This window comes from Meles meles, chromosome 11, assembly GCF_922984935.1.
Source record: "Meles meles chromosome 11, mMelMel3.1 paternal haplotype, whole genome shotgun sequence".
NCBI classification, from domain to species: Eukaryota; Metazoa; Chordata; class Mammalia; order Carnivora; family Mustelidae; genus Meles; species Meles meles.
This window is the reverse complement of record NC_060076.1, coordinates 10,332,813-10,357,249: the sequence shown is the minus strand read 5'-3', so window position 1 is coordinate 10,357,249 and position 24,437 is coordinate 10,332,813. Positions and strand designations below refer to the sequence as shown.

The following is a 24,437-nucleotide window of genomic DNA, read 5'->3' as shown; positions in this document are numbered from 1 at the left end:
CCCCAAGAAGAGGGGGTGATTCTCTACATTCTGTGTGAGAAGACACAGGGCACAGAGACTGGCCCAGGTCACAAAAAAAGTTGGCTAATGGCCAAGTTCCAATTCTGTTGGGCTGGTGGCAACCCCAAGGGGAAAGTGTCCCAGCTGCTAGCTCCTCTTTCCAAATTCCTACACTTGGACTGTGAACAACTTCGCTGAGGAGACAGGGCAGGGCCATGCCCCAGGATGAGCACACCGCTGGCTGCTCCCAGGGCCCCCCACCCCCGCCCCATGACAAAGACAATGAGCCGGGGGACCTCAGTGGCTATCACTCCACTCACAGCCTCCAGGCCCTATGTAAGGAGACAAGAGGCCTGTCAGAACCACCGCCACAGGCACGATGAATGGCCCTGGGCAGCCGGTCGGACAATACCCAGGCTCCGGAGCGGAGAGATTAGGCTAGAACAGCGCCCAAATGTGTGGGTCCATGGAGGTGCACCCCCCCCCCTCGCCCCCTGGAACTTAGCCATCTCCAGGAGTGACTCCCAGGAAATGTGACCCCACTGAAGGAAGACGGTTGGCCCAGAGCCCCCCGGCAGGGACATTACTGAGGCTGGGAATGTCGTAACTCGGGCGACAGGGCAGAGAGATTGGGGCTGGGAACAGGGAAGGCCGGGAGAGTTAGAAGGCGTACAAAGGAGGCTGGGAGAATCAGGGTAAATACCAAGGCCACCCCACCCACAGAGAGAAAGTGGCAGACCTGGGCTTCGCCTCTTCCTTGCTGCCCGGAGTCCTGTGTTCTCTCTGGGCTCAGTTAGCAAGTATGGAAAAATGCTCCCCCCACCAAGAGTCCCTGTCTTGAATGACAGTGCAAATGCGGGAGGGCCCAACCGGACCAGGCAGCAAGGGCTCCCTTCTGGGTGGGGTGCCGGTGGGCCACAAAGACAAGGGACAGCCACGTCCTGCAGACATTCTGCAGGCCCAGGAATCAGGGAAATGCTCAGGACTCTGCCCCAATGGGACCTCCTATCTCCCAATTTTATATTGCAAATTCTCAAACCTGGAGAAAGCTAGAAGAGCCCATTGCACACCAATATATCATCCAGTTTGATTCCCTGCCCTTTTCTTTTAAAAATAAACCATCATATGGGGCCCCTGGGTGGCTAAGTTGGTTAAGTGTCCGCCTGCTTTCGGCTCAGGTGGAGATCCCAGAGTCCTGGGATCAAGTTCAGCAGGGAGCCTCCTTCTCCCTCTGCCTCTGCCCTCCCCCGCGCTCTCTCATGCTCTCTCCCTCAAATAAATCTTTAAAAAACTAAATAAAAACCGTCATAAGATGGTAAATTCTGTTCTACATATTTTACTACAACAGAAGAAGGTGTGGGAGAAAAACCCATGAAGCATTGTCTGGCCAGCATGGTTTTGTAACTGTAAGCCAAATTTTGACAAGAACGATAAACGTACTAAATGCCTGGTACAACCCACAGGCTTTGTCAAGGTCACGTAAATCACACAGCAGCCCCTTGACGTGTGTATTATTATCCACATGTTACAGATGGGGAAACCGAGGCTCAGAGAAATTAGGTAACGCGCCTGAGTCAGTCTAGATCAAACTGAATCGGTCTGACCTCCCTCCCAAGCCGGAATTCTCCCTACTGAGGCCAGGGGGTGCCTCCGGTCCCAGCTGGGGGCCGCTCCTACTCAGAGCGCCACCTCTGCGTCCCTCCTCCCTCTCCTTAACCTCTCCTGGCTCCTGCCCCCCCCCCACCCAACCTGGCCCAGGCTCTGCCCTCAGAGGCCAAAACCCTTTCATTTTAATTCCCCCCACCTCACACACGTGGGTTCTCTCCGGCCCACTTCGCCCTCACCTTTTGAATGGTCTGGATGAAGACCCAAAAAGCCAGGTTCAAGGCCGGGCTCCGCCTCCCAATAGCTGTCTAACTTGGAGAGAGCCCTCAGTCCTTATTTGGAAAATGGGTATAACAGTCCCTCCTCAAAGTGGGGTTAAAGGTACAAGAGAGGAGGCCTGTAGGGGGCCAGCTCGGAGTCCTGAACGTTCCTTCCATTCCCACCGTCCAGCCAGAGATGCGGCTGGGAAAGTCCAAGGATCCTTCCACTTCCACAAGTTTATTTGGGATCCAAGCCTCACAGAGGCTTCTAACCGAGTGCCTTTTCCTGCGTGTCGTGGGGAGAAGCACAGCAGATCCGGTTCAGGAACCGAGGAACTCCCTGACACAACCCTTCTCCCCGCCCGGGCTCTCGGGCCAGCGGGAAGACTGGACAGTCCCGCGCGCATAGGAGGGCGGGGAGTCCCTGACTCCAACGGGCTGGGGCCCAGGGGCGGGGTCTCCTAGTACCGCCCCCGGCACCGCCCCGCGCCCTCGGGCTCCGCTGCCAGGTGGAGAGCTAGCACAGAGGTGCAGCCACCGGACCTCGTCTGTCCCCGAAACACTTCGCAGCGGCTGAGCCGGCAGTAGGCGCCTGGCCTGGCCAGACGGAGCAGGTGAGGAGCTCGGCTCTGAATAGGGGAGGGGTCAACGCGGGTGAGGGAGGGGGAGCCCTTGTCCTGGCCCATCAGCCTAGGAGGCATTCCCCACTGGGCCCTCACGGAGGAGGCAAGGACATGCAGTGTCACAGTGTCCGCTGGACTTCGCATCTCCCTCTCGGGTGCCAAAGAGTGTACGGTGAGCGAGGAGGGTGGGGCAAGGAGTTTGGGGGCAGGGGCGCAAATACAGGCAAACGTGAACAAGGGAATGAGGCGGTCCCCATTTATTGAGCCCATACTATGTGCCCAGCACATGCTAGGGACCAAGCCTCAGTCTTGGTCTCCTACCACTGCCCACCCACTGAAGGGTGGGGGGTGGTGGAGGGTGGGCACAGGTGCTGTTTAAAAAGGGGAAAAGTGGGGCGCCTGGTTGGCTCCTTTGGTACAGCATGCAACTCTTGATCTCGGGGTGGTGGGTTTAAGCTCCATCTTGGGTGTGGCGCCCACTTAATTTTAATTAATTAATTTTTTAAACGGGGGAAAGTGACAATAAATGGGTGTTTTTCAGAATCCAGGTATTCCTGCAGGAATGGGTCTGATTTCCACACTTAGGCATTTTATCTGGAAAGGGGGAAAGGGTATGAATTGTCACTGGGGATGGCTCCAGATGTCCAGCTGGCATGAGGCCGACTGGTGGGACACAGTGGACCATTCTTTGTTCTCCAGTATTTTCTGGGACCCACTGGTGCTCGGCCACTGCTGGAGTAGAGACCCAGGAGGCCTAAGGCCCCCCAGACTGCCAAGAGCGACCCCCAAGCCACCCATGATTAGGGTATCCTCAGCTCACCACAGCGTGTGGCCATCAGTGCAGGCGGAGGCCGGGACGGCAGGCTGATCGGTAGAAGGTACCCCTGAGGGAGTGGAAGGCCAGTCCAGGCAAGAGGGACTGTGCACCCCAAAATCTGGAGAAGAGATGCTGCCTGGAGAAATGGGAGCAGCTTGGGGGACAGGGGAAAGGTGACTTCAGGGGAGCTAGGAGGGAGGTGGGTAGTGAGACTGGTGAGGCCAGCGAGCTCAGCAGAGCCTCATGAAGTCAATGCCAAGCTGTGAGCCCAGAAGAACACAAGGAAAAGCCTAACAGGGATCCTGTGCCCGGTTCCACCTCTCTCTGGCCAGTCGGCTACTGCTGCCTTCCCTCCCCACACCCAGCCGTTCCCAGCTCACCAGGGCTACAGCGTTCCCAGCTGTGGTCCTAGAAAGGGCTCCTGGAGACCAACCTTTTGTGCAAGTAAATGTCAAGTAGATGTGCCCAGCCCATCCTGGGCTCCCGGCCCAGTAAGTTCTGGGAGCCAAACCTGGGGGAAGATGACCCTGCCGGAGACAGAGCAGGTAGCAAGTCAGGACGCTGAATGTTCATTTGCTTTTTTCCTCCTTCAGTCCACAGTGGCAACATCTGTGACCCTTGCTGTCCCTCCCCTGTCCCTGCTGGATTCCAAATGACCTCCTGGTCCTACTGCCTCATCTACCTCCTGGTACCTGTACGTGGGGGATGGGGGTGGGGCAGCCAAGGGGACTCAAAGCTGCTGGCTTCCAAGTGGGCACCTCTGAGGTCACTGTGAGGTCACACGAGATAAGCCTTTGGCAATAATAATAGAGTAAAAGCACCCACTGCTTTTACACTGCATCCTTTTACATTCATTCAACAGCTTGTTAATTCCTCACCGGTGGGGTGGTGGGGAGTGGAGGGGGGCTGGAGGACAAGCTCAAGGCAGTGAAACGCCCTGCCCAAGATCCCCTCTAGGTGGGACTAGAACCCAGGTCTGACTCCAGAGCTTGGAGCTTCCAAGGCATCCTGCAGGAACACACAATAAATAATTAGTCACTGACTGACCCAGCCCCAACCTGTCTGCTTCTTTCTCAGATAAGGAGTCTCTCTGGGACCCTCTCCAACTCACCAGCTGAATCAAGGGGCTCCTGGGTCACAGGTTGGTATGAGGGTCCCAGAGGGGTTCCTCCGTCCTCCAGCTCAGCCAGGCTGTGGTCCACCTGGTGTGTTGGCGTCTAAGGCAAAGGAAGGGAGGAGATGCCATTTAGTTCAGCCCCATCATCCCCGGGCCCTGGACTGAAGGTTTCAACCGTGTCCATCTTATTCTTGGCTCTAGAGAGATGACAAAACAGGCTCAGCAAAGGGTCTACACCCGGCGGGTCACAGAGCATTGAGCTGCGAATGACTCCTAGCTCGGTGTGCATGGCCGGCCCCACCGGAAGGGTCACATGGCCCACACCCTGCTATCCCACACTCTCTCCTCTGACCCTGCAGCTCCAGTGGGTCCCGGGGAGGTGGTGGAGACTGCAGATGGGGTGTGCACGTTTCCAGGACAGCACCTGACCTGGTGGCAGGCTCAAGAGGCTTGTGAGCAGAGGTTTGGCCACCTGGCACTCGCGCCCCCTGCTGGGGCCCTGGCTCTACGGCTGCCCAACCCCATCTGGGTGGGCCAAAAAGAGGGCTCTCTTCGGAGAGCCCAGAAAAGGCGTAAGTGTGGGCCCAGGACCTGGGAGGAGGAGGCGGGGGGGGGGGGCGGGGGTGCAGAGGCTTTGGTGACCTCCAGAGATGGAGCCCACAGTGACAGTCCTCTTGGGTTGAGTCCAGAAAAAGTCCCCGTTGCATCTCCAGTTCCCTTGTCCTGGACTAAAATAGAGGGTTGACCGCATGGGTATGAGCACAGGAGCCCCCATTTCTTCCTTCCCGAGAGACGGAGATACCCGACGGCCCACAGGGGCCCTGCAGCTGCGCCAGTGGGTAGCCAGAGGGTTTGCGCCGCTGGGGACACTGAGGGGCCGGCCCGCGTGTCCCCGCAGGCGCGCTCACATCGGCCGCGCTGGTGTTCGGGGAGCGGACCGCGGACAGGGCGGCGCGGCTGCGGTCGCCCCTGCCCGCGCTGGGAGCGCTGACCGCGTGCGCGCACGTGCAGTGGGACGCCGCCTCGCCAGACCCCGCGGCGCTCTTCTCCCTCGCCGCGCCCGCGCTGCCCAACGCGCTGCAGCTGCGCGCCTTCGCCGAGCCCGGTGGCTCGGTGCACGCGGCGCTGGTGGTGCGCGGCCACCACGCGCCCTTCCTCGCTGCCTTCCGCGCAGACGGCCGCTGGCACCACGTGTGCGCCACGTGGGAGCAGCGCGGCGGGCGCTGGACTCTGTTCGCCGACGGGTGGCGGCGCGCCGGGGCGCGGGGACTGGGCGCGGGCCACCCGGTGCCGGCAGGCGGCATCCTCGTGCTGGGCCAGGATCAGGACTCCCTGGGCGGCGGCTTCTCGGCGCGCGATGCCTTCAGCGGCAACCTCACCGACTTCCACCTGTGGGCTCGGGCGCTGAGCCCCGCGGAGCTGCGGCGGGCGCGAGCCTGCGCACCGCCAGCCGTCGGTCTGCTCTTCCGCTGGGACTTGGGCGCCCTGGACGTCACGCCCTCGCTGCTGCCGCCCCTGCGGGTGCGCCTTCTCTGTCCGGGTACGGCCAGCTCCGCCTTAGGGCTGCTAGGCCCCGCCCTCTAGTTGCTGGGGCCCGCCCCCTCGTTGCTGGGCCCCGCCCCCTGACTCCCGCAGGTTCCCTTCCGAGCTCGCGACCCAGCCCACGTTTCCTGAACCTGGCCACGCCCATCTCTGGTCACGCCCTCCCCAAGCCGGTCAGGCAAATACCCAGTCCGAGCAGCTTGACTAGGCTCACCCCTTAGCAACCTTGCCCCACCTTGTGCTGGCTGCAGCACACTTCACCCAGGTTCCCATGTTGCCCCCTAAGTCGGGGGCTGTGCGTTTTGGCCCCCAAAGGGGTACAAGTGCCTTCAAAGCCCGAACAGGCCGGTGGGTCACAGGGGCTCCTGGGGAGCCACGATAGGGGCCTGACCCCTGTCCCATCCCTGCCAGTGCCTTCAGAGGAGTGCCCTACATGGAACCCAGGATCCCGTACTGAGGGCTCTTCGCTCTGCCTTCAACCACGGCCCTTCCTCTGCTGCTACCGGACAGGTGATTCCTGTCCCAGGGCTCTGCTGAAGGGGAGGCTGGGTATGGACAAGTGTAGGCTGAGGGGGAGTAAGCAGTTGGCACAAACTGGGAATTCAGAATCTTCTCGAAGTTTCAGGGCCTCCATGGAGTCCAAACTACAGGACAGGGGGTGGAGGGGGCAGAGAGACCCGGAGGTGCGTGCCAGCTGTGTGTCCTTGGGCAAGTGATTTTGCCATTGTATGACTCAGTTTCCCCATCTAGAACACTGTAAGGCTCCAGACACGTAGCAGTGAACATACTCTTCCTCCTAGAGCAGCAAATGGTGGATGGGGCACCTCTGGGCTGTGTCGCTCGGGACCCAGCCTGGCCTCCCCTCCTTTGCAGAGACTTACCAGCAGCTGCAGGATGCCCCGTCATGGCCTGGCCAGGATGTCATCAGCCGAGTCAATGCCTTGGCCAACACCACTGTGGTGAGCCCCCCATCCAGGGAGCTGAAGAATTGGGGACGCTCTGGGTCACCTTCCTGCATCTCAGCTTCCTTACCTACAACGGGGACACCCCCCTAACATGTCTTCAGCAATCAAGATTGTTCATATTCCCTCTTTTGGAGCCCTTGAGAGCTGGGGGCTTGTGATATGTTTGACATGGGTCACCAAGAAGACCCTAGTGGGGCACAAGTGTGGCTTGGGCTGGGAGACCCCTCTTAACAGCCAGACCTGCCGTAAGGAGCTCCCCTGCCCACAGCTCCTCCCGGACCCTCTCTCTGAAGTCCATGGACACCTGTCGCCAGCTGAGGCCTGCAGCTTCCTGGGTATCCTGGAGAGAGTCCTGGCGAAGGAGGCGGCTCCCCTGGGGCCCGCGGCACTGCTGGCCGTCATCCACTTCCTGAAGAGGGTGACAGCCCTCGGGGCTGGGGAGCCAGACCCCTTGACAGGGCCCTGGGAGCAACTAGGCCAGGGTATCGTGTCCGTGGCCAGCTTGGTCCTGGAGGAGCAGCTGGCCGGCACGTGGCTCTCAGTCAACGAGGTGAGGCGGGCAGGGCTGATGGTGGGGGGCGATGGGGGAGGCCTGGGCTCCCATTCCGTCCTTGCCTCCAGCTTCTTGCGTAGCCATGGGCCTGTCAGCACCCATTCCTGAGCTTTATCTCTCCATCTAGCAAAAGAAGCTCCTCTTAAAAAAAAAAAAAAAAAAAAAAGAGAGAGAGAGTTTTTTTGTTTGTTTTTTGTTTTTTTTTTTTTTGAGAGAGAGAGAGCCGGAGAGAGAGAAAGCGCAAGCAGGGGGAGCAGCAGAGGGAGAGGGAGAAGCAGACTCCCCACTGAGCAGAGATCCTGATGTGGGGCTCGATCCCAGGACCCTGGGATCGTGACCTCAGCTGAAGGCAGACGCTTAACCCACTGAGCCACCCAGGTGCCCCAGAAGCTCCTCTTTTATCTGTTATGAAAGTTGGACTCCCACACACAACCACACTTGAAGAATAGTTTCTACAGTCGACAATAAGAGCTACTAATCCATAAGGACCTCCCCCATATCCAAGAGTCTGGCACCCCCCTAAGAGGGAGGACGTCTCTGCTGAGTGTTCAGCCACCTGTCTTCCAAAGCAACCCAGACGCTCAGGAGAACAGGGCAGCTGCTACCCAGATGGCAAGGGCGTTGGAAACATCCTCGGGCAGAAGTGGCTGTAGGCTTGGGAGTAGTCAGCCTAGAGAAAGGAGAGAACGAAGGGTCATAGACATCATCTGAAAGTCTCTGGGGCAGGAGGAGCAGAGGTGGTCCCTCTTGGCCTGAGAGGACGGAACCCAGCCCGAGGCTTGGGACGGGCTGGAGATAACACAACAGGGGGCCCTGGTTGCACGGAATGGCTCCCCTGGGGAAGTGAGCTTCGGAGGGTGCCCAGATGGCAAAGAGCCAGCAGGCACAGAGCCCTGGGAGGCCTTTGCCTGGGCTAGCGCCAATGACGGCTCAGGAGAGGCTCGGAGAGGACAGAGGAGGCCCGTGGGGCCGGGTCTCAGACACCAGCCCGAGGACCCAGGACTCGATCCTGGAGGCCCTGAGCAGCCACCAAGTGTCTGGAGCAGGCCGGCCACTTCACAGCTCTCTGGGAATGCGTTCATGGCGGTCAGGGCGGGCGGCAGCAGGATGTAGACAGAGCAGGAGGGAGCTGAGGTGCAGCTCCTTCCAGGTGGTTGGCGGCCCCATGGCCTTGGTGGCAAGTGTCCAGCGCCTGGCACCCATGCTGAGCACCGTGCTGACCTCCGAGCGGCCGGGACTGCGTATCCAGCGCCATGGAGCCGGTGAGCCTGCGAGCTACCCGTCCCACCCAGCTGGGCCCTTGGAGCTCAGACGTCTCTTCTCAGCCTCCATCACTTCCAGTCGGTCTCCTGCCTTTGCCTGCGCCGTGCCCTCCCTCCAGATGCCCTCTCCCCCTTGACCTCCTAGTGGACTCCTATCTATCCTTCAGAACCTTGCTGGAGCATCAACTTCTCCAGGAAGCCTCGCCTGGTTTTAGTTCTCCTGAAAGTCATTTCCTCCTTCTGCCGACACCCCAAACGCAAACACATCTCTTTGCATTTGTGGTGATGACCTCCTTCCTCCTGAGGCCCCCGAGTACCAGGACCGTCTCTGAGTCATTTCTGCCTCTCAGGCCAGACCCCAGTACACACTCAGTGTTTGTGGATTGATGGTTGGAACTTTGGCAAAAACCTGTGTCCTTTGGGAACCCAGTGGTTTCTGGGGTGCATTGATATTCAGATCCTGGCCTCCAGGGACGCCTCTCCATGATTCCCCTCTCCTGGACTTGAAGGAGAGGGGAAGCTGACCCTGCCGCGGGGGCCAGTTCAGCAGAAAGACCTCCCTCCGGAGGTCCAGCCACTCAGCCCTGTTTGATCCCAGGTCTGGAGGTGCGGACCCTACACCTGGGGGAAGCCAGCAGAGAGGGCTGTGTGTTCACGATGCCCCGTGGACATCTGGAGGGGCCCGGCCACATCCGTATCCCCGCAGGAGAAGTGAAGCAGCTCCTCAGGAAAGGTGGGTACGGAAGGTGGGGTGGGTATTGGGTTCCTCTTGGGGTCTGGGTCAGCTGGTGTTGCTAACTCCGCTACTTTGAATAAGTCACCTCACCGTTCAGAGCCTGTTTCCTCGCCTGGAAGACTGTCCTCTTTGTACTTGCCTTGCGGGTGATTATGAGCTTAGAAGCACTTATCACATCATAGATGTTCGCTGAGTCTCCTCCACACGTTGCCTCTTGGAAGCGGGTGGTGGAGGAAGCCCGCAGGCTTGCTGCCGCCCGGGGTGGGAGGATCAGGACGGGCAGCAAAGGGCCTTAGAGCTGCCGGGTTAAGCGCATGAGCCGTGGCTGGTTGGAATTCCGGTTCCACCACTTATTAGCTGTGTGACCTTTGGGAAGGCAGTCAATCTCTCTGAGCCCCGGTTTCCCTGTCTGTAAGGTGAGCAGAGCATCTCCCTCGGGGCCAACCCGTGGCACTTGCTCAGACACAGGGTGGGGTCTTGGGCCCCCTCCCACTCAGCCAGGCCTCTCCGGAGTCACCGTGATCCATAGCTGGTTCAGCTCCAGTATCTTCCAGCACACCCTCGGGGAGCCCGGCCTAGAGCCCCAGGCCCCTGACAGCTCAGAAGAGGCGAGCAAGGCGCAGAGGTGAGTGGGCCCCAGCCAGTAGGCTGCTGAGGGTCTGGATCCCCTCCCCAGGGAGGGCCAGGCCTCCATCCCATCCCAGAGCCCTCATTCTGATAGGCAAATCTGCCTTTAGCAGCCAAGACCAAACCCTCCCCATCCCCAACACACACAACGCTGGGTGTGCCCCTGGAACCTGACTCGACCGCTGTCTGGGGTCCAGGTTTCATTGTCGAGACTCAGGGAGAAGACAGGACTTACTGAATTTCCTAGCAAGTCCCCAAGGCAAAACCGGAACTCATCACCCTAATTCCAAGCACAGGACATTTCCTGATGCTTCTTTGGACACAGAAGGTGTCATCTCTGCATATCTAGGCCATCCACAACCTCTCCTGTACAGCCAGCTGGTGCCCTTAAAAGCTCCCTTTCTCGCTCCCCACAGGTTTCTAAGCACCCAGGTGGGCTCAGCCATCATCTCCTCTGAGGTATGGGATGAGACCGGGGAGGTCAGCACAGCCGTGACTTTTCACCTGAAGCACCAGGTGCAGGTACTGGGCACGGGGGGTGCTTCTGGGAACTGCCACCGCACTACACTTTTCCTGGTTTGGTGTCCCCATTCCCCAATATGCATTCAATTGAACAAAGTTCTAAAAATGTACAAGAAAAATACTCATTCCCAAGGCACCCCATTGTCTTCCAGGGACCTGAAAGGGAATTGGTTTATTACACACTCACTTTGTGCTGGGGGACTTAAATAAGCAACGTCCATGTAACTCTCCAACTGCCCATTCGACATAGGCGAAGAGTGAGCTTGGCGGAGGGGCTGTGATGGGCCCCAGCCTGTAAGTGGCAGAGCTGGGATTTCATTATCAGTGTGCATGACTCAAAACATTGGTGGTTCCCATTGGAACATCCAGGGACATGTGCAGAGACCTGCACGGCCACGTGCTCCTGAGAGCTGGAAGAGTCCGAGAGTCCACTAAGGGGGACTGGGCAAAAAGCCATACACAGCTACGCACTGGAATCATCCATCCGCTAGGGTTATGCAAAGAACAGTTCTTTTTCTATAAACTGATCGGGAAAGATCACCAAAAACCTTGCTTCATTTCATTACGTGAAATACACACACTCCTTCCCGCTTTTGCAACGTTAATTTCAGAGAAATCTAAAGTTGGTTTTTACCCACGACCACTAATCCTAGACACGAACACACACATACACACCCCCCCCCACACACAGTTTATCAGTCTTCGGAATGTCATCCCAAGACTGTAAAAATCAATCTCCATACACTGCAGTGTCCATTTTAACTATATAACGTGGTGGGTTTTGGCCCACATATACATTCAGGGACCACTGCCCCAAGCAAGGTAAAGACTGTTTCCACCTTCCCAACGGGCTTCCCAAAGGCAGGTTTCCCTTCCTTTCACCCCAGGGAAACACTGATCTGCTTCTTGTGACTGTAGATTCTGTCTGTCTTTTCCAGCATTTCCCATAAATGAAATCATAGTGTATGCTGTGCTCTGGGGTCTTTTGTCACTGGGGATTTTGGGAGAATCATCCATATTGTTTCCTGTTTCAATAATTTGCTTCTCTTTAGTGCTGAGTAAGATTCCACTATATGGACATACTATGATTAGTTTGTCCTGATTTCTATAGTTTTTTCTTAAATTTTTCCTAAAGCCTCAATTTTGTCTTTTTGTTTTTCCTTTTGCAAAATCAAAGTCCTGGCTCCTTCAGCTGGGTCACGTGAACATTTGTGTTTCTTACTTTCCCTGAATATGTTTTCTGCATTGTCTCAGTCACAGATGTCCCTTCGCCGCCCTGTCTTTTGTCATGGCTGCTAAATCCTAGCATGCATAGGCTTTGACCAAGGTCAAGTCAGAGCCACCCCTTCCCCAGCAAGGGTCCAAAATGAACTTGGGTTCTGCAGGGTTTTTTCGATTACAATGACCCTGCCTGACTCTGTCAGAAAGCAAGAGAGATCACAGAAGAAGAGGGACAAGCAGACTCCCCGCTGATCAGGGAGCCTGACAGAGGGCTCCATCCCAGGACCCTGAGATCATGACTTGAGCTAAAGTCAGATGCTTAACCAACTGAGCCACCCAGGTGCCCCCAAAATCATCCATTTTAAAAGCAATCAACTGGTTTTCTTTGTGTTCCCAGCACCCAACATAGATTCAGATACTTAGAAAAAAATATTACGAGTGAATGAATACATGGGGTGATAATTCAATCACCCCATGAAATAGCAAGAAATGCTACATTCTCTGGAGAATCACAGAGTGGCCGAAACAGCATAACCAAGTCAGGGCCCACCCTCAGCTCTGTGCTGTGTGATCTTGGGCAGACTAACATCCCTCTCTGAAGCTCAATTTCCTCATCTGAAATTACATGAATTTATGCCTGTCTCCAAGGTTGTTATGAAGATCGGCCACAATAAAGGATATGAAGAACATGACACAGAGTCTCCTGTTCTAGTGAGGTCACACTGCTGTTACCCTTGTCCGTGGGGACACAGAGCCCAAGTCCTGAGCTCAGGCTGCTTTCCCTGCCTGCACTGGGGCTGGTACCATGGATTGCTTATGCTTAATGACGTCTTATAAAATCCATGTAGTTGTCATTGTTTAATGACATATTGAAGAATTAATATGTACATTACGACACATTCAAACTGAGACCGAGCCATGATTGAATTAGCTGTGCGTTTAATCCCAGACTTCGTGTGTGTATGTGTTCACAAGTACATAGACCGTATGTATGTATTTTATTTTTTACGTAAGTGAGTTCATACTATGCGTGATGATATGCAGCTTTTTTCTTTATTTGGCAAAGAATAACGGAGCTCTTTCCCCACCGGTAGATGGAGACTTGTCTGTTCATCTTACCAGGTGCAGAGCTGGTCCCCAAGAGGGACGAGTCACAGTGGTTTAACCGCTCCCCAAAGGATGGGCATTTAACTTTTTCCCAGTATTTCAATATCACACATGATGTTAGCACACCAGCCTCCTGCCCTTCCCTCCCCTCTGCCTCCCCACTGGTCTTTTTTCCCACCTCTTCACTTGTGACCCACGCTGGGCAACCCCCGGTCCCTCCAACTCAGAGACCTCACCATCCTCACCATCCCCCTGCACCCTCCTGGTCTCCGCTCTCCATACGCATCCACGCTCCTGCCCCAGGTCCCCCATATACCCTCACACGCCTGCTCTGGCCCTGTTTCCTGCCCTTAGGCCTTCCCGCTGAGACTGGTGCAGCCTGTCTGTGCTTTCTGGAACTTCAGTATCAGGTGAGTTTCCATTTCCCAGTTCTTTAATTAAGGCAATTTGGTGTTAGTTTTTTTTTGTTTGTTTTTTTGTTTTTTGTTTTTTTAAGCCATCCATTCTGCTTGAGGGTGAGGTGTGTTTTGGGTCACCAGTCACCACCTGTCTTGCTTCAGGCCCCTCCCCAACTCCAGGACAAGCTGGAGAAGAGAAGCTGTTACCCAGGAGATAGTGAGCTCCCCATCATGGGAGATACACGAGCTCACTCTGTGGGGTGCCTAGGGAGAGACCCATCTGTCAAATAGGTGTTAGACTTGATGATATGACCCAGGCCAGGGCGCTTGGATGTTTGAAGGAGCGGAAGACAGTTCAGAGATGAGCCCCAGCTCCCAGCCCTGGATCCTTGGCTGAACGTTGATCACTGTCACTTAGCAATTAATGCCATTAATCGGTTGTAATCATTGGTCTTGGCCCCATGACCCCCTATCACCCCTAAGAGTGTTAAGTCCATTTTACAGATGGGAAACTGAGGCCCCAGGAAGGGCAGAGGCTTGCCCAAAGTTGCAAAGCTGGTTAGAGTGGCCATGGGCCCCAAGGTTTGGAGAGAGGCTGTCCCCTGCTTGCCACCTACCCCTACCCCCACATCCTCCCCATTTCAAGAGCCCTTCTGTTCCCTGCCCTCCCCCAGCCCGGACACAGGGGGCTCATGGGCCACCGCTGGCTGCTCCGTGGCCGCCCTGTACGAGGCCTCTACCGCCTGCTTCTGCAACCACAGCACCAACTTTGCGGTCCTGCTGCAAGTGTATGACGTTCAGGTGAGTCCCAGGGAGGTAGGGTTGGGACAGAGGCGTGGGGGAAGGCGATGTCGGAACAAGTCTTAAAGGATGACCAAGAACTGAACAGAAAGGCATCCCCAGCAGAGGGCCAGTCTGAGCAAAGGCAAGGAGACTAGAAATGGCAGGCTGACTCCGACACATTTGAGAGCTTCGACGTCTCTGGAGCTGCCTGTGCCGGGCCCAGGAGTGGAAGAAGATGGAGGGACGAGTTGCAGGGGTCAGAATCCAGAGCCCAGGATGCTCAGACGCTCAGATGGCGATCCTGTGGATCCTATCTGCAGGGGACCTTCGTGAGGGTGTTCAGCAGGTGTTGGCTTTGCCCCAAGGGCGCCCTCTGGTGCCAGGAGTGAGCTGGAGCGGCAGAGAACCTCAAGGGGTCTGCGGGCAGGGGGCAGGCCCTGCATGGGGGGACAGCGGGCCAATGGAGGACACGGGACTGAAGGAGGAGGAGGTGGTCTAGGACAAAGGCCTGGGCAGCCGGAGGGTGAGGGAGTCATCTCAGAGAAGGCCCAGGACAGTAACGGGGTGGGGCAGGCCACGGGGCTGAGGGTTTCGGGGTGGGAGAGGTCTCAGCTAGAGACGAAGGGCCCGCAGGTGAAGCCATGGCTGAGATGAGTCAGAAGTAACCGAGACCAAACCAAGGGAGGCCCCTGGAAAGACCCAGCATTTACACCCAATCCCAAGAGCAGAGCCGGACCGGTGTGCTCACTAGAGCTGACAAGGGACGCAGAGGGGTCACTTGCTAAGAGACTGAGTGACACAGGGCCAGAGGCTCAGGAACGCCAGGGTTCCGAGGAACTTGCTGCAGACACATTTGTCCTGTAAAAGCAGAGAGTGGCCATGCTTGCGTGTGAGCTCCATGCCCCCTCCCCCCAGCGTGGGGGGGTTGTGACATGCCATCCTCTCCCTGTGGCTGCCTCAGTCACCTCCCAGCCTGGGCTCTCAGGAGCTTTGACATCAGCGAAAGCGGGACCGCTCAGGGCCAGGTTAGGGAGAGCCAGCAGGAGAGGACAGGTGAATGCTCTTGTAATAAGTGCCTGCTGTATGTAAGCCTGGCCTTGCCGGCTGCTGCCGTCGCCATCCCTGCGTCACCACAGACAAGGAGGTCTGGGGAGCCTTGCTGGGCCGGGACAGGGCGAGACCCGTTGTGCTCAGGTCGGGGCCGTGATGGGGTTACTGTCCTCTGGGCTCTTCGGCCGGCCCGCAGAGGAGCGCCGAGGAGGAGTCACTGCTGAGGACACTCTCGTTTGTGGGCTGCGGCGTGTCCTTCTGTGCCCTGGCCACCACCTTCTTGCTCTTCCTGGCAGCTGGGTGAGACGAGCTCCCGTTGTGTCCATCCTCGTCCAAGAAGCCCCTGGTCCGGGTCTCCCTTAGGGCTGGGGGCCCCCGTGAAGCCACCATCTCTGTCTTCATTAGCTCATGCACAGGGGCCCAAGCAGGCACGGGCAGATAGTGGGTGGGAGCTGCGGGTGGTGACCGTGTTGACGGACCCCTCCCTGTCCAGGGTCCCCAAGTCAGAGCGAGCCACGGTCCACAAGAACCTCACCTTCTCCCTGGCCTCGGCCGAGGGCTTCCTCATGGCCAGCGAGTGGGCAAAGGCCAATGAGGTGAGCACCCAGCACGTGTGCTTGTGAGCTCAGGGGGACCAGCCGTTTCTGGGTGGCCCCCACTTCACTTGGCTCCATTTCCTGGGGGGGGAGCATGGCCCAGAGATGAACAAAGCCCCGAATGCTGGAGGTGGGCGGGGGGGGGGGGGGGGGGGGCGCTGTCCAAAGACCTTCCTTACGGATCCGTCCTTGTATTGCTGATGCCAGACACGGGCGTGGGACCCAGAGTTGGCTGCGCCCACAGCTGGCCTTGGTGGGGCTCTGCCCCCCTCCCACCCACAGGTGGCCTGTGTGGCGGTCACAGCCGTAATGCACCTCCTCTTTTTGGTGGCATTCTCCTGGATGTTGGTGGAGGGCCTCCTGCTCTGGAGCAAGGTGGTGGTCGTGAGCATGCGCCCGGGCCCCCGGATGGCGCTCTACTACACCACAGGCTGGGGTGAGGCCCCCCTGCTCCCCGCTCCTGCTCTGTTGTCAAGTCTGCTTCGTGCGGCCTCTCGATGTCTGACACCGCCCGGTCTCCGTCTCCACCTGGGATCCAGAGCCCCACCCAGAGCTCCCCGTGCCCACAGCATCTGCTGCCACGGACAGCTCTGGGCGGGGTGGGGAAGAGGGCCTGGGGGCGGGACCAGACCCTGGGGGCGGGGCCGGGTCCTGGGGGCGGAGTCGGGTCATGGGGGGCGGGGCCGGGTCTGGGAGAGGACAAGCTGAGAGGCAAGGTCCGAGGGACACCCATTCTTCTCTTAGGTGTGCCTGCAGCCATTGTGGCCGTCACCCTGGCCCTGTCTCCCCATGACTATGTGGCGGCCGGGCACTGCTGGCTCAACGTGCACACAGACATCATCTGGGCCTTTGTGGGGCCTGTGCTCTTCGTGCTGACTGTGAGCCGGGTGGCCTGGGGGCCGAGAGGGGTGGGCCACGCTGGGGAAGGGGGAGGCCCTCTCACCTGCTGACGCCTGGTCTCCAGGCCAACACGTGCATCCTGGTCCGCGTAGTGATGGTCACTGTGGCCAGCGCCCGCCGCCGTGCCCGCATGCTGAGCCCACGGCCCTGCCTGCAGGAGCAGGTCAGGATCCAGACATGGTGAGGCCCAGAAGTGGGGGAGCGCGCGGGAGGCTCACTGGATGGGGGCCTGTGCGAGTCTGTGGTGGCAGGATGTGGTCCTAAGGCCATGTGTGCTCGCGGGGCCAAGGCTGGACCTGAGCAGGTGTCACATGCTCACGTGTGGGGACGAGGGTGAGCACGTGACCTCGCAAGTCACCTGGGGGGCAGTGATCAGTCCTAAGTGCTGATGGGTTGGAGGGTTTGTAGACACAAGCCGCTGTCCTGGGGGCTCACTCTCTACTGATAGCACGGATGGCCTGGAAGGGACAAGGTAGGGGAGACCCCCAGATCAGGCGGTCCCCAGAAGTTTAGGTTCAGAGTGAGGATTTAGGTCCCTACCCTGCAAGAACTCTCCTCACTCTCCAGGGCCATGTCCTGCTGAAAAGAGGATGCCCCTGGCTTTCCTCTCCCCACCCTCATTCTCTGCCAAGGGCAGGGCAGCCCAAGCCAGTGGATCCCTGAAAAGCCAGGGAGCCCCAGGGGTCCCAGAGAAGGAAAGATTTTGGACTCCATGCCACCTGGATCCCCTCCTCAGTCCTTAGCCCTCCCTCTAGGCAGCTGCCGCACCCTTCCTCTGAGCCAGGTTTGGGACTGGGACCCCATCTCCACAGTGCCAACCACTTCTGGGTCTGAGAAGGGACAGCCAAGTCCCGCTGAAGATCCCAACTGCACCTAAGTCCGGAGCAGCGGTCCCCGGTCTGCACGTCCGACCCCCCTCTCCAGGCACTGCCCACGTGCTGCCCTACCCAGCTGCCTGCAGGGATTCCCAGGCCAGCCTGGCCTCCCTCAGCCCGGCCTGTTCTCCTGCAGGGCCATGGTGAAGCCGGTGCTGGTCCTGCTGCCCGTCCTGGGCCTGACCTGGCTGGTCGGAGTGCTGGTGCACCTCAGCCCGGCTTGGGCCTACGCCGCTGTGGGCCTCAATTCCTTCCAGGTACTTCTAGGCCCTGGACCACCTGGGACCAGGGCCCTGACACATAATGGAGCTCAGAGGGCGGGACTGGGTTGTCAGCAGATGGGAAAAGGAGTGTCCTGTCGGTCGTGGGAGGCACCAACAGCGACTAGGGGACATTGTCAAGAGGCAGGAAGTTGAGGACAAGAGTGGGAACCAACCCTCAAATCAAAGAGGCAGCACGTCAGGGAGGATTTTGTGCCCATTTTACAGTTGAGGGAGGTGATGTCCAGACCCTCAGGGGTGTGGCAGCGGTCCCAGGCCCCGGGCTGGCGCTAGAGCCACTTCAGGCCTCAGCAGGAAGCCAAGGACGGGGCGCAGGACCCCTGGGGCCTCTGCCCTCAGGCTCAGTGTGGGGCCTGCTGTGGGGCACTGGTGAGGATGGCAGTCAGGAGAGGCTGTGTCAGGAGGACAACACTCAGCCCATGTGAAAGAGGCCGTCACAGGGGCGCCACGGGAGGCCTCTCACAGGCCTGTGTCCAGGAGTCTCTGAGAGGAGTCAGACTTGGTCCTTGTCCTCAGAGGGTGGCAGTCCTGTGGGGGGACCTAAACATAGACACAGACAGGCACACCCCAGGGGCCTGAGTGCTGGGAGGGAGGTGGGTCCAGGCAGGGCCTCTCCACCCTGCCCTTCCCCTCAGCCTCCCTTGCACCCCCGGCCCCTCTTCCTGCTGTCCGCCCTGACACCGCCCAGATCCTATCAGGCCTGAGAAAAAGGGTGGCTCGGGGATGGACAAAGAAAGCTCAGGAAATAAGATACAAATTCTGTCCAGGTTCCATGTGTCCCAGAGGTCCTCCTGGGGACCTTTCTACCCTTCCTGGGATGAAGGGGCCCCAGGGTATTAAAAGGCATTTAGATCCCCAGGTGCTCTGAGGCCCGGGACAGAGCCTCTGTCCTGTATTTGTGTCTGCGAACGGGCCTTACACATGAGGAGACAGACCCCAAGAAGTCATCGCCCAGGGCCTCGTGGGAGGAAGGAGGGGGTGGCGGGGGGGGGGGGGGGCGGCTGCCAAATGTGGCCTGGCTGATTCCTGGGAGAGCTGCAGAGATCGTGAGGGTGGGGAGTGGAGGGGGGCGGGGCTGGCATCAGGAAGGGTCCGATCCAGTCGTTCATCCATCCTCCTGATACATGTCGAACATCTAGGAGGTGCCGGCTGCGGGCACTGTTCCAGGCAGTAGGGACAGAGCAGGAACGGAGGCTACAAAATGCCGTGTTCTTGCGGAGCCCGCCACAGCCAAGGCCAGGCGTGAAGTGCTGGGCGGGAGCAGAGAGCAAGGAAGGGCACCAGGGGTAGTGACTACCAGGTCCTCGTCCACGTCACCTTCTTGGCCTGGGACGTGGGGACCCTCGGCCAGGCGTGGGGGTGGAGAGAGGAAAGAAGGGACCACTGCTGGGGAGCCTGGAGGCCATGCCCAGAGACAGGCCCAGAAAATGAAGAAAAACGGGGCTTCCAGGTATTCCCAAAGAAACACAGCTCCCAGACACCTGTGTGGGCCTGAGCAGTGGGGGACAGAGGGCAGCGCTACACCCCTTCCTGGACACAGACAAGCCCTTCCTCAAGCCCCATGCTCCAGAGCATCCTGGGTTCAAACGTGGGCACTGCCGGGTTACCTGCGACCCTGCCTGGGGTGCCCCCACCCCCCTCCAGGGGTGGCCAGATGGCAGCAGCCCATTGCCATGGCCACCACCGCAGGGGCCACCTCCCCGCCTCCCTCCCTTTGTCCCCCTCCCTCCTTTCCTCTCCCCTTGTCTCGCTTCTTCGTCTCTGTCTCTGAATTTTCTCTAAATTTCCCCTTCTCCTCTGGCATGGTCCTCCCTCTATGTGTCCCTTTCTATTGACCCCTGACCCCCCCAGCTTTTGTCCTTGAGCCTGACCCCCCTCCTCCTCCCAGGCAGCCACAGACCTTCCTTGCCAAGGTCTCCTGCTGAAGGAGGGAAAAGGCTGCCTTGCAGGGTCAGCTGGCGTGTGACCTGGGCCCACCCTGCCATTCCCGACACCGCCTCCAGGAAGGTCCCCCAGTCAGGCTGAGTCCTCTGGGTCCCTCCCCATGCCTGGCCTTTCCTCTCCTCCTGCCATGCCTCCCTGTCCTCCTCACCCCGCCCACCTCCAGGTGTCCCTCTCGCACTGTGGCTGGGCCATCAGCTGGGAAGGACCTGACCTCAGGACCGCCCTCCTTCCCTACAGCAGGCCTGGGGCAGAGGGACTGAGCTCAGCGGGGCCTCATTCCCTCTGTAGGGCTGATGTGTCTTCTTGTGGCTCTCGGGCCAGGTTTCCGGGCAGGACAGCCGCGCCGCCCTTCTAACCAGCTCCCGGTCCCGGTGCGGCGTCCTGCTGGGAGGCCCAGAGGAGTTGAGACAAGACTCAGCTTCCACATCTCTCTACAGGGGATCCTAGTCTCCACCTCATGGGATCCTGGTGGGGTTCAACGGAGGTGATGTTTGCAAAGGGCAGAGCGCCACACGTGGCACCCTCCAGGAGCACCATGGGCGGGAGAACCTTTGTGTGCTCTGTGCTGGAGAGAGCTTGCTAGTGCCCAGGATCTGAGCACCGGGCCACACGCCCACGGCAGGGCATGGCAGAGGCTGAGAGGCTGAGAGGACATGGCGGCAGGCTCGGGACAGAGGAGCCACTCGGGGGGACACAGAAAGGGTGCTTCCTGCAGGGAGTGATTCTCGGCTGAGATTCAGTGAGAGAGAAGAATGTTTTAGGTTAGGGAAATATGGGGGGAGTCAGTGGAGACATGAAGGGGGGGGACACGTGAGCTGGTGAGAAGTGGAACAGGAGGAGACATGGGGGCCAGACCGTGCAGGGTCCCCAGAGCTGTTGTAAGGAGCTCGGACGTCATCCTGGGGGTGCCAGGGAGCCTCGGAGAAGGCTAGGCAGGGAGGTGCTGGCCGGGTTGGGTGCAGTTTGGAAAGCTGCCTTTGTTTGTTTGAAAGGCTGCAGAGGGAAGACAGGCTAGCTGGGGGTGGGGAAGGGCGGGAATCTGGGGGGCACCAGGGTCTGTCTTAGGGTGGAGGGTGGTACCAACCCAGTTAGGGGCTAAGAACCAGGGGGAGCAGTCAGGCTCTGAGGCTGAAGCTAGAAGGCCTCAAGGAGGGCCCCCGGACCCCAGCCTGTGTCCTCCAGTCTGAGCCTCCGGGCAGGGGCTGTGGCCTGTCCAGGTAAAATCTGAAGAAGGCCTAGGCTCCGAATTCCACCTGCTGGGTCACGCTTTGGCCTAGGACTCATTGTTCTGTCCCCTGCCCCAGGCCCTAGGGTCCCACTCCATCAAACAGGAAGGATTAACCCACCCCCACGCTCTCAGCATGGAGCTGCTGTGAGGGTCGTCACCTTGTGTGTGACAGTACTTCGCGAGTGGCCAGGCCCTCTTGGGCCTCACGTGTGTGAGCAGGAAGAGCCAGCTACAGCTCAGACACCGTGCTGAGTCCTTCACACACAGCAGGAGCTGAGTCCTGGCTTCTGCTTTCCAGAAGAAGAGACAGAGGGTCAGAGACACACGCAGCTAGAGGCATGAATCAGCATGCATTCACACATCTGCTGTCCCAGGACTGGAGTTAGCCTTGATTTCAGGAACTCCTGCAGCCATGATGAGGCTGTGAGGATGGGGCAGGTTGGGGTCGGGGGACAAAGAGGGACAAGAGGGCAGAGAGGCTGCCTGGTGGCCAGAGGCTGAAGGTATGGGGTCAGGTAGGGGAGGGGCCCTTCTGGTTCTCTCTGCCATAGAATGTCACAGATGTCCCCTCCCAAGTGCAGGAGGGGGACAGAGGAGGATTTGTGTTCATCCGCCTGTGTCTCTCAGTGTCTCTGGGTATCTCTGGGTGTGTCTCTGTTGTGGCCCCAGGGCCAAGCTGGAGGGGGCTGGCTCCAAGGCAGTGACACCCACCCACATGCTGGGTCTGTCCCCAGGGGCCGTACATCTTCCTGGTCTATGCCGCCTACAATGGGGAGGTGAGTTGGGGATATGTGTGGCTGAGGGGTGGCATGGGCAGGGCTAACTTGCATGGCACCTGTGCCTGAGGGTCAGGGCGAGGGGCCTAGGCTTGACCCTGATGCCCAACCCCCAGGTCCGGAGCGCCCTGCAGAGGATGACGGAGAAAAAGGCAACAGAGGCATTGACGGTGGGTGCGGGCAGGTGGGGATCCTGGGGCGGGAGGCCCCACTCCCTGCCAGAATTCCAGTGCCCACACCCCTTCCTTTCAGGCCTGCTCCAGCCCCATGGGCCCAGCATCCCACCCGAGGTCCCTGGGTCCCTGGGAAGTGGCTCAAGACAGCCCTGCAGCCTTGGCTCCAGCCCGAAGACACTTGGCTCTTAGAGGTAAGGCCACACCAGCCCCCAGTCTGTACTACCCAGAGCCTCAGTTTCCCCGGTGCGCAGGTAAAGCTGGGAAGGCGATGGCGATCCTGTTGGCCCATCGAAAGGCAAAGAGACTGAGGCCCAGGGAATTCTGCAAGCATGGGGCCTGGAGGATGGCTTAGAAGTGGCTTATTTTTTTCCACCACCACCAGGGAGCAGGGGTCCCAGCTGCCCTGCCCAGAGGCAGGGCTTGCCCAGGGTCAACTTCCTTGGGTCTCCATCCAAAGGGGTTTTGGGGGTTCCAAAGCCAGGTGGGTAGATGAGGTTTGGGACCCTGAGACAGAGCATGGGCTGAATGACTTCAAGGCTGGGCCAGGAGTTTCAGTCCCATCTCCTAGTTTACCTGCTGTGTGCCCTTGGGCATGTTACCTTCCCTCTCTGGACCTTGTTTCTTCATTAGTCTGTGGAGTAAACCTTTGAGTGGATCCTTAGGGTCTTTGATTATGGGGTCCTGTCCAGGGCGGGAGAGCAGAGAGTGAGCTTCCTGTCTCAGTCTCTGAAAAAGGTTTTTCTCCTGTAGGGACCCACAGCCCCAGAATCCCCACAACCTTCTCCTCCATTGCAGAACCTGAGAGGCCGGTGAGGCTGGGATAAGGGTGGCAGGGTGCTAGCAAGTATGTCCCACAGGGTAGGGGAAACCACAGGGACCAGGGGAGGGGTGAGGGGCTTCCTCTGGGAATCCAAGGGGCCCCATTCCTCAGTTACCAGGTGGTAGGGCCCTGGGAGCCGCCAGGCAGAACCTGAATGCCAAGGCCACTGGGCGTGGGGAGTCATTACCAAGGTTTCCCAGGGCCCCAGGGCAAGGGGGAGCAGGAGTGGGGGGCCCCTCCCCTGACGATCTCTTCTGTCCTCAGGCTGTGGAGCTGACAGCATTCAAGGTATCAGGTACAACTCCACCCCCCCCCCCAGGAGGCTCCCTTTTCCCCTTGGCACCTGGACCTCCCCCTCCCCTGCAGCCCCACTGCACCAGAATGGAAGCGATTGGAGAAGGGAGCACACCCGAGCGCTCCCACTGCTTGCGGGGCCCTTTCCCATGCTCTGCTCCTCGCTGGTGCCCAATCGGTCCTCCATTAGCACACTGGGGGCCTGTCAGGAAAGGGCAGTGCTCTTTGGGGGAGGCGCACTCAGGGGACAGGTTTGGGACCCCTTCCCAGAGCGGGTGCTGCAGGAGGGGCAGTGAGCCAGGAGCCTGCCTTCCTCTGCGCACCTGCTCTGTCTGCCTGCCCCCCCACCCACCCCAGGCCCAGCTCTCTCAGAGCCCCTACCCTGATGCCTCCTGGGCGGAAAGGACTTCCAAACCTGGTGAGAAGCGAGCACTTCCCTCTCAGGCTCCGTTCCCCAGCCACAGGGCTGACGGGGCCTGCAGGCAGTGGGGCGAGGCTGGGGCCGCGAGGGGAACCCAGGGGCCTCTGGCCGCTGTCAGCCTCTCTCAGCCTGAGTCCCGCAGACTTAGAGCACAACTGGCTGTAGGAGAGGGCCTGCAGGCACCGCCCCGCCTCAGACCGAGGGTTCCTTCCCAGCATGGGCAAGAGGCCTGTTTGTCCGGCTCTAACTGGGGCTGGGCTCAGGGCTAAAGCCCTGCGTTGGCTGACTCCTTTAACCTGGGGACCTGGGGGAACTATCCTCCCATTGTGCAGATGGAGAAAGTGAGGAACCGGGGCAGTCACACCGGTGTAAGCGGAGGCACATTCGAGACCATAGTCAGTGGGACCCCAGGTTCCCGCGGGCCTCCTCCCCTGCTTGGTGTCCCGGTCCCCTGGAGCCTCGGCTCCCCCTTCCGCAACGTAGGCAGGAGGCGCCCCCTGCAGGCCGGCGCGCGGTGGGCCTTCCGCGGGGCCGACAGCTCCCCCGCTCCCGCGAGCCCTCGCCACCCCCCGCCCCCCACCCCCGCCCCTCCCCCCACCCCCGCAGGCGAGGCGCCGGTGGGAACAAGAGCGGTAGCGGCGCCTCTGCGCTCAAGTGACAGCGCCTTTGTCTCTGCTGAATGGGTGCGTTGCTAAGGCCGCTCGTAGCAACGAGCCGCTTCCACCTCGGCCCGCGGCGGCCCCACCCTCCGGACCCCCAACCTGCGTCGCCCTCCCTCCGGACGCCCTAGCCCCCTCCCCCTCCGCACCCTGCGACCTTCTCAGGTGGCCCGAGACGAGGTGCGGGGGAGCGAAGTCTGCCAGCCCCGGTCCCTCACGAGGCAGCCACCGCCCTTCCTGAAAGCCTCGGGGCATCAGGTGTTCTTCGAGAGAAACTGA

At 59.3% G+C, this 24,437-nt stretch overlaps 1 protein-coding gene across 1 annotated transcript; it reads left to right on the top strand.

Annotated features, from left to right (window-relative positions):
• Window positions 1–215: 215 nt before the first annotated feature.
• On the top strand, window positions 216–24,437 carry ADGRD2 (adhesion G protein-coupled receptor D2). Its single transcript, XM_046021801.1, has 27 exons — window positions 216–336; window positions 3,899–3,999; window positions 4,383–4,446; window positions 4,782–4,994; window positions 5,321–5,962; window positions 6,376–6,474; window positions 6,838–6,923; window positions 7,198–7,479; window positions 8,633–8,744; window positions 9,343–9,477; window positions 9,982–10,105; window positions 10,524–10,629; window positions 13,312–13,367; window positions 14,030–14,156; window positions 15,385–15,488; window positions 15,682–15,784; window positions 16,067–16,220; window positions 16,529–16,662; window positions 16,749–16,864; window positions 17,696–17,816; window positions 21,747–21,788; window positions 21,905–21,958; window positions 22,041–22,155; window positions 22,715–22,773; window positions 23,049–23,072; window positions 23,832–23,978; window positions 24,324–24,437. Exons 1-27 carry the CDS (start codon window positions 216–218, stop codon window positions 24,435–24,437), a joined length of 3,555 nt encoding a protein of 1,184 aa, XP_045877757.1.

Bases quoted from the DNA above. Each gene is read 5' to 3' on its own strand.
- ADGRD2 (XM_046021801.1), top strand. From the start codon at position 216: ATGCCCCAGGATGAGCACACCGCTGGCTGCTCCCAGGGCCCCCCACCC. The intron at 4,447-4,781 runs GTTGGTATGAGG...CTGACCCTGCAG, and splicing joins AAGGGGCTCCTGGGTCACAG to CTCCAGTGGGTCCCGGGGAG. The intron at 22,774-23,048 runs GTGAGGCTGGGA...TTCTGTCCTCAG, and splicing joins TTGCAGAACCTGAGAGGCCG to GCTGTGGAGCTGACAGCATT.